Source organism: Camelus ferus, chromosome 9 (assembly GCF_009834535.1).
Source record: "Camelus ferus isolate YT-003-E chromosome 9, BCGSAC_Cfer_1.0, whole genome shotgun sequence".
NCBI classification, from domain to species: domain Eukaryota; kingdom Metazoa; phylum Chordata; class Mammalia; order Artiodactyla; family Camelidae; genus Camelus; species Camelus ferus.
In genome coordinates, this window is record NC_045704.1 from 35,616,488 (window position 1) to 35,628,959 (window position 12,472).

A 12,472-nucleotide genomic window follows, 5' to 3' on the forward strand; every position below is an offset into this window, starting at 1 on the left:
TGCCCTCAGCGTCGGCTGTGGAGGTGGAGGAGGGCCCACTGGTTTGTTCTGAGCGCAGCCCGTCTCCTCCCTGATGTGACCTGCCAGCTTCCCGCCCTCCCCTCGGTGCACGGACAGGGAGGTGGGGCAGGCTCTCAGGGCCGACACACGTCAGGAGCACAGTCCCCGCAGGCAGACAGGTTGAAGCAGCTTCTGGAGCCAGACTCTGCAGCTTCGGGCAAGTGAACCACCTGCGCCTCATTTTTGGTCCGGGCACCAGAGTAGACAGTAATGATGCCCACAGCGTAGGGCGGGCTTGGAGGGGAAAGGAGAAGACAGGGCCCAGTGCCAGGTCTGCACAGCTGCTAGGACTGTCCTGTGTACCATTCGGAGGATGGGAACCAAGGAAGGGGGAACCAGCCACGGAAGAGGTGCCCTCTGCAGGGTGGCGTGAGTCCAGGAGGGCAGGACAGGCGGGGAAGGCCCAGCCCCACGCTGCCCCGGGCCGAGGAGGGCAGTGCCTGTGGGCCGAGCTGCTGTCGCCCTCCTGGCAGCCACTGCTGACCTTTCCCAGCCTCAGCACAGGCCCTTTGGGACCAATTCGGGTCTTTACAAAATTGCCGTGACCAGAGGGGGCTCAGCAGTCTGCAAGCTCCAGCAGGCGCTCTCAGGTCAGGGAAGACCTGACCCTAAGGCTTTTCCTGGTCCCCAGGGACCTGGCTCCACTGGAGCCTGATTTGGGCCGTGGCCCGAGGAGTGGTCAGTCTTGCTGCTGCGTCTAATGGGGAGCTGGATCCCCCCCCAGGGAAAGTCAAAATTTGGGAAATGTTTGAATTCTGCAGGACCTCCAGAGAGATCCAGTTTGAGTTCAGACAACAAGATGGATGACAAATGGTCACTAACATGGTAGCCCCATGAGGTGCCAAGGCATGTGGGGACCAAACATGCTGGAGGGGCCGGGGGCATGCAGGTGGTTGTCTGAGTATCTGAAGTGAGTTCTAAGTGAGCGCCGGGCAGACACTGAGAAGGCAGGAACTGGGCATCCCCTAGTCCCTCCCACTTTTCACCTCTGTCAGTGCCCTGACCTGGCTGTCTCTGGACAGGGGGTCCTAGATGGAGTCCACTGTGGTGCTGTGTCTTGCCTGTAAGCTGCCAGTAACTTGATGGCCTCACTCCGTTGGTGGCCAGCCAAAGGCAGGGTTGAGGAGGCTCGGCCCTGTGGGCCTCCAGAGCTGGTCTCCGTCCTGACCCCCACCCAGGGATGTCCCTACCCCTTACCGCTCGCCTTTGCTTATCTGGCTGCAGAGGCCTTCTAGCGGCCTAAGCCCCAGCCTGCTCTGTGACTCACACCCAGCCGTTAGAGAACGGGGCAAGCAGGGTGGGGCAGGGGGAGGGATTGTCCCACACCCTCAACATCAGATTGTATCATTTCCATGCTGGCCAGATCCTAGTAGCAGAGGAAAACCAGACGTCTTCCTTTGATGGGCTTTCAGGCAATTCTGTCTTTTAGTCCATGTTTTACGGTAACTGAAAGCTGTCTGCAGGATAGAGCAACAGGGTTTGGGCTGCAGCTGGTGGGCAGACTGTCCTTACCTCACCCACAGATCCCCCACCAGGTCCCAGCCAGGATCAAAGGGACAGCCAGGGAAGTGTAGGGGGCAGTGGGGCCTCAAGTGGTATTATACACACTGTTAGCCCCTTAAACTTCCCACCTGTGGGGTACCAATGCCCCCCTTTCCTGGCCACACACCCAAGGACGGGGACTGCTAGAGATGGTCCCAGCTCCGCTGGGTGGCTTCTCAGTAGAGAAAGCATCCAGGAAGGAGAGCAGGCCCGGCGTTGCACTCAGCATGCCCTGGGCCACTACCCCACCGTGAGCTCTTCTGTCAAACTTTATTGTCTTGCTGTATCACAAGCAGTGGGACTGGTTTAGACCAAGGGTGAGCATTGTGGATGGCGGACCTGGCTGGCCTCAGTGTGCTCATCTAGAAAGCAAAAGCGGTAGCCTGTGGCCACTACCCACCCAGGGCTCCCAGGAGACCCAATGTGAACACAGAGGGAAAAGACTGGAACCGTCACAGACCAGGCGAATGCTCCGCCACACGTGGTTTGAATGTAAGATGCTGCTCCACCTTGGAGAAGTGCCCCACAGCCTCCTCCGTCCCCATCCCTTGTCCTGTCTCATCCTGCCTCCCAGACAAGGCCACACCGCTCCACCCCAGCTCTCACCAGGGCCTCCCCACTGTTCTCTGTCTCGTTGCAGGCCCCAACACCTATGAAGATGCCGCTGCCTACATCCAAGCACAATTTGAAAGCAAAAACCGCTCACCCAACAAAGAAATTTATTGTCACATGACTTGTGCCACAGACACGAATAATATCCAGGTGGTATTCGACGCCGTCACTGACATCATCATTGCCAACAACCTCCGGGGCTGCGGCTTGTACTGACCTCTTGTCCTGTATAGCAACCTATTTGGTAATGATTCCAGCACTCACAGAAAAGCTTGCACACACACACACACACACACACACACACAAACCCCACTAACAAATGCAAGTTGGTCAATAAACTTTAAAAAGGCATAACAAACCTTATATGTAGACAAATATATATTAAAATTTCTTTTTAGTTTGTACTAGAAAGAGCTTCAGACAGAACTGACCACCATTCCATTGATCGTCAAGGTTTTCCTGGGACAGCACATGAATGCGTGTGCGCGCACGCACACACACACGTTGTGATGGGCGTCCTGATTTGGCAGTCCATCCTTTTAAGAACAGCCACGTGATTTTACTCTCCAAAACCCATTTCTGTGAGCAGAAGGTAGACAAAGAAAGGCCTGGTATTAGTCCAGCCGGTTCCTCTGCTCCCACCCACTGAGCTGCGTGCTCTCGGTTCTGTCCTGCTCTTGTGCAAACTCCAGAACCCTTTAAAAAATGGCCAACACCTCAAACATCTTCCTGCCCTGTACTCCCAACAGAAAAATTAAGGACGCTTCTCTTTGGGGTGGTGGTGGTTGTTAATTTCAAGAATCTAGAAGAATCATTGCTCTGACCAACCCACTGTCTCCTGAGTTTTCTTTATTCATCTTAACAAGGCAAGAGTCAGAGAAAAGGGAGACTTGGTCCGCTTTCTAAAAGCAACTGAGGGGAGGGGCCGTGCAAAGCATGGCTCAAGGTCACCTGCAGAGTGGAAGCCAGCCCTGCTCCAGGAGGGCAGGAGACAGAAGGGGAGCGATATGGAGAAGGGGCAGGAGTGGCCGAGGGGAGGGCCGAGCTGCAGACCTGGCCGGGTCAGGGTCAGGGTCCCTGGGGTTGAGGCCTCCGAGGGGGCCCGGTCTGGGCTTCCCCTGGGTTCCTGATCCCCACTGTGATGCTGCCCCGTCTGGCCTTACCCCAACACTATTAAACATGTTGGAGGGTTTTTTGGTTGGTTGGTTGGTTTTTTAAATCAACGAAAATGGTCAGACTGGACCCCCTTATCTCTCTCTCTACAGACTGCTTCATGGACTCTTTGCTGTTGACGTTGATCTCCTGGTAGCATGACCTTTTGGCCTTTGTAAGACACACAGCCTTTCTGTATCAAGCCCCTGTCTAACCTACGACCCAGAGTGACTGACGGCTGTGTATTTCTGTAGAATGCTGTAGAATCCGGTTTTAGTTGAGTCTTTACATTTAGAATTCAAAAGGAAAAAAAGATCAATTCTCATGTGCTTTGTAGCTTAAAAAAAAAAGAGGAAAAAGGAAAACACCATCTCATCCATCTCTTTTTTTTTTTTTTTTGAATAAAGAAACATACTCACCTGCACCCACGCCCTCCCCATCCCACCTGCAGAGGTGCCGCCTGTGCACCCGGGGCGCTGGTTCCCGGGAGGCCACTCAGGCCACACTTTCCAGATCACACCCCCTGCCCAGCCCTGAGCCACTCCGACCGCACGTTCACTCCAGGTTTGTATAGAAAAAGCACAGCTCTCACTGGCCAGTAGCTGCCCCAAAATACGGAACATACATATAAATAGAGCCCTCTAGAAAACAATTTTCCCTCAACTCCTTTCTACAGAGACCCTTTATCACTTTTTTTTAGTGGTTTTAGTTTTTGTTATCATTTCAGTCCTGATAAGCACTATGTATTACATACCGGACCAGCTTTCATAGTCTTTGGGACCCGGGTTGTGGTTTTCCCTGCTGCCATTTCCGCTTCTCTGTCTCTCAGAAGGATGCTCCCTTTGTGTGCGCACCCCTCGCCTTTTCCTTTGTTTCAGTGACCTGTGTTCTCTCTTTCTCATGTGGGGATGTTTGTGCTGCAGATAAAAACAAACAAAAAAATTTAAATACCACAAGATGGAAAAAAACACAAAAAAATTTTAAAAGATGGAATGTAGTGTTTACATGAAAGCTACAGTTATCATGATCAGTCCAATGTCATTTCTACTTTGACTAGTATCCGAACCCCAAACCTCTTCACGGTTTCACTTTTAAGACTTATTTGCTGAAGAAGACCAGTCACAGCCATTTCAGATAAAGAGGCAAAAAGACAAAACACAAAAAGTTTAAAATGCAGAAAAAAGAAAAAAAAAACTTGGGAAAAAAAAAAGGAAAAAAAAGAAAAAAAAAGCCCACGGGTCTTTCTAAGCCTTTCTATTCCCAATCGGTGAGGTTTCTGTGATATCTTACACACTGCCAGTCTACTTCTCTGACTAATGGAAAATTCATGTGTAGCTCAATAAAGAGAATGTTTGTCTGTATTCCTGAGTCTCACCCTTGGGCTTCACTGTGACAGGAAAGGGAAGGAGGGATTTGACTGGGCTGCAGACACTGGGAAGCTGGTGGGTAGGGCTGCAGGTGCCAGACAAGGAACCCCCTCCCCCGGCCTTCCCCACAGCCCCCCCTCAGTGCTGCCATCAAGGGGAACCCGCTGAGCGCAGCCACCTGGGAGCAGGGCGGGAGGGGTACAGGCCATTCCTGCCTGCAAATGCCCTCCTCCCCCCAGCTCGGCATCTCCCACTCTCAGCTGGTTTGGTTTGTTTTTGAGTGTAGGGTGGAACTGAGGATTGGAAAGGGGGGAAATGCGGGGAGAGTAGGTGATCCCAAATCTGCTCCACCACAGGAGAATGGGAGGTCCCAAGAATGAGGCCAAATTGCCCTGGCCCTCTTCACCCAAGGGGGCCACGTGCGCTCACTTGGTACATCTGTAAAAGCCTCCCCTGTTGCACCTGGAGGCCAGGAAGTCCCCTGCAGGCCAGATACACAGGGGGCAACTGAGATCAGCACAGCCTGGCATATGGAGTCAGTTCTCAATTCAGGCAGTGGGTCTCACTATCGCTCCACTGGGTTGCCAGATTTTTGCTGTAAATTGCAGATCAGTTGAGACTGGGACCTAGAGGGAACACAGCTCACCAAAATCCTTGCATCATGCCCATGGATCTCTCATTAGCCAAGCAGTCAAGTGCTACATCATGCCACCTAGGAAATGGGAGGGGCTCGCTGAGGGCAGTTACTTGGACTCCTCCCCACACATCAGCAGCCAGGAAGGCCTCTCCTTGGCAATTCAGTGGCCTTTTGAATCTAGCGAGGGTGGAAGATAGGAGTTGATGCTGCTGCAGAAACCATGAAACAATAAGAGGCTAGTTCCCTCCTGTTAGAGCGGATTCAGGCACCCCTTGGACCTCCTCCTGGTTAGCCAGCCTGGCCCACCCCTCTTTTCCCGCCAGCTCCCCTCACCCCAACTTACCTGCAGAGGGAGGCTCACAACCATCTCTGCTGATGTGCAGACCGCACTCCTGGCCACAACTTGACTTCATAACACTGGTCTGGGGGAACGCAAGCCAAAGGCTGATGCCAGGACTTCTACATGTGGCTTACCTTACTCTAAAAATAAGCCATTTTATCACAGGGCCCTGTCCCAACTTTCACATGAATTTTGTAGATAAAAACAGAAGTTTCTCTGTCTTATCTTCCTTAAAGTGGAATCAGGAAGCATTTTGTTGGGAAAGGCTGCAGGGAGAGACCAATTCAATAGAACAAGACGCGTCGGGGCAGAGCCTGTGTATGCATCACGAGGCTCCGCAAGTGACACGAATGTGCAGTCAGGTTCAGAACCACCTCTAACAAAAGCAGGGCGATGAGGTGAGAGATGGAGGCTTCCAGGTGACGGAGGGCCTTGAGGGCCGGCTGGCAGGCACAGGTTTTCTCGACAAGCCGGGCGGCGGGGCCATGGCTCCTCTCACTTGCAGCCCCTGCTCCAGCTGAGCTCCCAGCCCTCTCCCTCGTGGTGGGGAAAGTTACGCCCAGAGAGGGCACGCCTGCTGGCTAAAGATAAAGGAGCACACTGTCTACACAGCTCAAGTGGGAAGCCAGGCCCAAGTGGCCACCGGGGCACCCAGGATTTATATCAACACAAGTGAAGTATCTGCAAGGACCATCAATCTGTATGGTATGTAAGAGCCTCAAAATTAGGGTGTAAAAAACCAAACTGAGAACCCAAGATGTCAACAGAGCCAAAAGAAAATGGAGGGAGTAACAAAGACTACTTCCAAAGGAGCTTGGAGAGGGCAAGGGCACCTCCATCACTGTTCACAGAGCACCCGAACATGCCTTCTCAGTTTTCAAACCCGAACCAGCAGCCTGGCCTCCGCTCTGGGCTCCCCTCCTAGAGACAGCCAGCACAGTGGCTGGCTGTGCTGAGAGGCCACGGGATAGGGTCCACCCAGTGCAACGGGACACTGGTCTAGACTGGCCCCCATGAAGTGACAAAAGCCAAGAGACAGTATAGTTAGTGACAGAATCCTTTACTATCTAAGTGTAAAATCTAAGGGTGAATTTAGGACTTCTCTTCTTGGGTCATTTAAAGCCATCCACTTTGATCACTGTCATATTGCTATATTCCAATGTCTCAGGACCCTCTGAAATTGACTCCAAAACATTTTCTCTTTTCACACATCTGAAACATAAGAGCACATGGTATTGGCATCATCTTTAAATGTGTACAACATGCAAAGTATAAGGATAGAAAAAACCCTCCAACCAAAATAGAACACACAGAGTTAAAACAGGATCTAACTTCCACACCTCTGAAAGAAACTGCCTTTGCTCGCAGCCACACACAACACACTAGGCTAGTTTGCCTTTTATTATTATTGTTTTACAATAAAAACAAATAGCTATGCTCTCAGCAAAACAAAACAAATTTTAAAAGGAAAAAAAATCACAGAAATTTACTAACAGCATTTCAAGATAAGGCTTTTGAAAGATTTATTTGAAATAAATTATCTCAGCCTAAACATTTACTCATCACTGTATTTTCAATTACTTCTCAACATTCTAAAAACTTTCAGTTATGTAAAATACATTTAACTTTGACAATAATTTTAGATAATACTGGATTCTTCCCAAAAGGTCTACCATAAAACTATGCTTCAAACATTAAAAAAAAAACTTAATCCGAAAGGACATAAAACTGAACTGTGTAACCTATTATGATTGCATGTTTCAAATCCTTCAAGTTAAATGTGTTGAGGATTTGAAAAAGTTCAGACCTGGGTCTGCTCCAAAGCAGGCGGACTCAACATCTTACCTTTCTATGTTTAATTAAACCAACAGGAACAAAGTCATGAAAATGAAGGGCTCCGGGGAAGAAAGATACAAAAGGTATCTTTTATTTCTTCAGTAAAGCCCCCCCAAATTTACTCTCCTATCTTGTAAGGCTCGCATTTTCTCCAAGGACCAAACCCACAGCCTTTGGCATTGCCTAATTTACTTGACCAAGGAATTAAAACCATGAATCAAAGCTTGCTGCTTAACCCTTTCAGTACTGACCTTCCCCACATCGGGGGTTGGGGGTGGGGGGTGCAAGGAGAGGACAGACACACAGGGTGTACTCGTGAGATGCGGGAGCACCAGCATTAACGGAAATAAAGCCAGCTTTGGATCGGGGGCTCAGAAAGTCAGTCCCGAATGTACTGAGACACGACGGGTGACCCCCTCCCACTACGTCTCTGGGCTTTCCCCTCCTCCGCTCCATGTATCAAACCAAGCATTGTTTTTCCAAGATGTCTGCTGACCCAGGGGCCCAGGGGCCCATAGGTTTGGCCTCTGTGACACTTTGAATGCCTCCTCACTAAGAACAGTAGTCAGACAGCAAGATCATCCAGCGGTGTGGAGTCAGGCTCACACTGCTCTTTACGGATCCTGCCCCCTGCTCCTCCTGCCACCCCCACCCCCACCCTCCATCACACACACACTTCTTGACAAATCTGGAGCTAAAGACACCAGCGTTTGCTGTGACTTCTGCATAAGGCAGTCATTGAAGCTGCCTGCTTCAGGGTCTCCACTTCCTCTTGATCTTCCCCCGCCCCCTCAAAGTCCGGTCAATGCAGAAGAGATCATGCCTAGAGTTAACAAGTGCAAGGTTTCTAAAGGGAAGAGAAATGTCACATAGAAAGTATTACAAAAAAGGATTAAATTTGTCAGCTGTCCAGACACTATTAAGACCACATGCTTTATACAGCGGCAATGCAGTCAAGCCCACTTCTTCAAACAGCAGGCAAACTGAGGACAGGCCTCCCAGTGGGCGCGCGGCTCCAGACGAGGCAGCGGGGAGGCGAGGAAGCGCTAGGAGGTCTGCTGCTTCTGAAGTCTCCTTTCCGCAGCAGCAGCCAGCATCCTTCGACGCAGGGTCACGGGGTCAGAGGTCGTGCCTTCAGAGGGGAGGCCGCTCTCCGAGGCTGAGTCATCTTCAGAACTTCTGTTCAAGAAACGCCTACGAAAAACAGGATTTGCGTGAGGGATGAGGGAAGCTCTGGAACACGTACATTCAGAAACATTCAATATGTTTCTGTAATTCTCCCATTTCCCTGACTGTCAGGAAGCCTTCACTCTGCACCACCCGGAGAACAAGACACCCCTCTCTGAAGAAAGGAGCACAAGTTCCCTGCACCAGGGAGGGCCCGGCGGGCAGCTGCTCAGCTCCGCCCTGTCCTCCGGCCGCCCCCTCCCCACACTCACAAGGTCTGTGCTGGGCACCAAACCCACCCACAGGAACAGAACACTGGCCCTGTCCCCAAGAGTTTAACAAGCCCCTCCCTGTGCAGCCATAGAGCGCTCCCCGCCCCGGCTGCACCACCCGGGCTTGGGGGCGCACACAGACGGTCTGCGCTCCGGGCCGGCTGCGCACAGAGGTGCCAAGACAGAGGACCTGGGAGCTGGACACTGGTCCAGAGTTAACCTCTCTAGGCCTCAGTTTCTTCAGCTTCAAGTCTGTCCCAGAGCTGTCAAGAGAATGAGAGTAACTAATATAACGGGCCTAGAAGACACCGGCACTTAAGTGCTGTCCATGTAAGTATGGCCGAGGAGGTTACCAGTTGGGCCCAATGTTACCAGACCCTCTGGTTTTTCAACAGAGGTTTAAAATGTGAATTTTTAGGTGACACGATAGGTTTTCCAATGCTGGCGTCTATGACAAAGGCCTCCAGGCGCCTGGAATCTGACCCGAGATTCACACCAGTGAGGGCTGGAGAATCAGCTCACCTCCGAGCTTGCTGCAGGAGGTCGTCCTTCCGTTGCACTAGCATGCGCTGTCTCTCATCAGCAGACTTGGAGAAGCGGCTCCCCCGGGCCTCAAAGTCCTCCCCTTCACTGGGCTCAGCTTCCAGCTCACTGAAGTCCAACGCCTCCTCCAGCCGAGGACTGAGGTCCAGCGGAACGCGCTCAGTCTGGACATGGAGAAAGCAAGGGGCTGCCATGAGTACAGGCTGCCCTCCTAAGCAGAGTCCCCACCTGACCAGAGCGCCCCAAACAACGCTCTTCGGCACCCAAACGGAGGCAGACTGCAGGTGGGGGAACCGCGAGCACATGTGCAGGGGCGACGCGGGCTCCTGGAGAGCAGGCTGCTGCATGTGTACCACTAAGGACAGGACCTGACAACACTGCACGGTCAACGTTAATGAAAAACATCAGCACCTTAAAACTGTACTCTCGGAAAATAATAAAGTTAACTGCTAATTTGCATTCTGGGAATTGTCTGTTCAATTCTAATTGCTTTAAAATTCAAACAAGTCATCGCATTTATGGTACAAATTTTATACCTTCACTTGACTCTGAAAACAGTCAACCAGACACAAAGGGTAAATTCTAATTATTTTTTTTAAGACCGATAAAAGATCACGTGGCTCCTCATATAACAGGGTATTGTAACGGGACTCTGTTTTGGCTGCAGCCGGGAAGGCCAAGGCAACGCCTGGGAACCCCAAGGCTTAGGCAGGTGCCCGGCCGTCTGTGCTGCTTGTGCTACCAGACCCAGACCCAGGCTGGCCGGGGTCAGCCCAGCGCACCTCTAAGCGACACAGAGTTGAGGAGGAAGAGGCTGAGAGGCCTATCTTTAAGAGTTCCTGGAGTGCACACTTTTCCCTCACACACCCTCACTACATCTCCTTGCCCTCAGCCAAGCGAGTGATAAGACCTCAAGAGAACCATGTGGCCTGAATCATATTACCTAGACTTTGGGGGACATGAGGACTAATACACACTCGAGAAATCTAAGAGACACTGGCTTGTAACAGATTGAAAAAAGACTTTGGTGGGGAGCAAGTTCAACTTCCACTGTCTATAGGGCGCTGCTGCATGTGTGCTGGGAAGGAGATGTGGGTCCTGCAGGAGGGACCAGCCTGAGGTTGCTGAAACAGACTTTGCCCAAGAAGATCACTTGGTGGGTGATGGGACCCCAGGAAGGTAGGGGTCGTCATAAACAGCCAGTCCAAGTTCAAAGGAAGTATAGGTCAAGGTTTCTGGCACTAGACAGGGCAGGCAGATCTCTATGATAACAACTGTAATACACAGATGGGCACACACGTGTACACACACACACGCTGGGGTCACATGGTCTATCCTAACCCTCTCTCCTTAGCCAGACCCTAGAGAAGGCTAGAAAGAAGAGCTAGTGAGTGAAGGAGGAGACAGAGGAAGGGAATGGAAGCCCACCCTGGGGCCCTGCCAGTCTCCAAGCCTGATCGATTCAGGCCTGAGCTCGGGCAGGGGCGGGGGAACCCTGACTTAAGTGACAAACAGAACTGATCTGATGATTGGACTAAATTGAGGTGTTTATTAGCAGATTGATATCCAAGAACTTTTTATCTCCTGAGAATGACCGAAAATGTTATATAGCAAGCTTCCTTGTGAAACAAGTACTTTCCTTCCACTATGTTAAAAAATTCAGAAACCTTCATGCTGACTCTAAAAATAGAGTTGGGGAATCAAGACAGATCGAACATGCTGTACCCACAATGCCCCCAAGGCAGTCCAGCACCCAAATCTGAGCTAAGCCAAGAAGTGCAAACATGAGCCCCTTCTTCAGAAATGCAGTGCAATCCGATTATGGATTTGGGTATGAACATTTTAACTCAGCAACAGATTTGAAAAAGTCTTTGGATTTTTTACTGTTTCCTATTCACAGAGAAAGATACACAAGGTGAAAGCAGCCTCCATGTCATTTATCAAAGAAAGCAGCTGCTTCAAAGAAAGCCCTGACCGACACTGGCCGAGAAGGCGGCGCCAGCCTCAGACCCCAGCCCCGTGTGTGGGAAGCCCCACATGTCCCACAAACAAGCAAACACAAAGATAGAGTTGTTTGGGGTTTTCTTCCTAGTCTCTTAGGAAAGTTTTGGGAAGTATGGTGATTAAGCAAATGGGAAATACAGAAAAGGGATGTGAACTGGAACCCCTAGGGTGTGGGGCTAAGAGCATGGGGGAAATGGGTACCTCTGCCCTAGAAACCAGACAGAGGAGCAGGTTTGGTTGGGAACAGCCATCTCAGGTCCCCCAAAGCGGATATCTAGGCAGATCTAGTTCCCAAGATAACCTCACTTTCCCCTATCCCTGAGGGTCTCTTTTTTGTGAAATTCATGAAAGTACCTAGAAATGCTGAGTTGGCCAAGTGAGGTCCGAGGGAGAATAGCTTGATGGCGTCGGCTCTGGGGAGGGGAGCCATGTGCAGTGCCCACTGGGTTTGGATGAGTCCAGTCACTCTGAGTCCTAGGCCCAGCCTCACTCTGCCCTTCCTGGTGCTACTACTCAAGTTCACGGCAGCAGGGCCAGCCCAGGAGAGCACGACTCCTTTCGCCTCTAGGTCCTGAGGACAGCCCCCAGGGAGTGGACTGCAGGCCCCGGTGGAAGTGCAGGCCACGCCCTAGGCACAGCTGGCTTGTAAACACTGAGACAGGTGCGGCACCGGGCCTCCTTTCCACTCTCGCCCTCAGCCACGCAGATGTTCAAGACAGGACTGAAGACCGTCGCCAGGTCCCCCACTCTGCCCTAGTCCCACACGCTCTCTCTCTCGGGTACAGGCCTTACCTGAGCAGAAGCTTCTCCCTCCTCCTGTTCGCCGTTTGGTCTTTCCACAGGACTGTTCAGTGCAGGTCTAATGCTATCTGACCGCTGAAAGAGAAACAGCGCCACAGACAGTAGAGCCGCTCCCAACTTAAAGAACAGGTAAGGGAGA

At 51.4% G+C, this 12,472-nt stretch overlaps 1 protein-coding gene across 2 annotated transcripts in view; it reads right to left on the reverse strand.

Annotated features, from left to right (window-relative positions):
* Positions 1-7,092: 7,092 nt before the first annotated feature.
* AMFR (autocrine motility factor receptor) overlaps positions 7,093-12,472 on the reverse strand; it is a 37,747-nt gene continuing 32,367 nt past the window's right edge. For both annotated transcript variants that reach the window (XM_032486345.1, XM_032486344.1), the window contains 3 exons: positions 12,325-12,408; positions 9,508-9,692; positions 7,093-8,740 (listed from right to left, as the gene is read on the reverse strand). In XM_032486345.1, the coding sequence (XP_032342236.1) occupies positions 8,593-8,740; positions 9,508-9,692; positions 12,325-12,408 (417 nt within the window). In that variant the 3' untranslated portion in view covers positions 7,093-8,592. The remainder of the gene's footprint in view (positions 8,741-9,507; positions 9,693-12,324; positions 12,409-12,472) is intronic.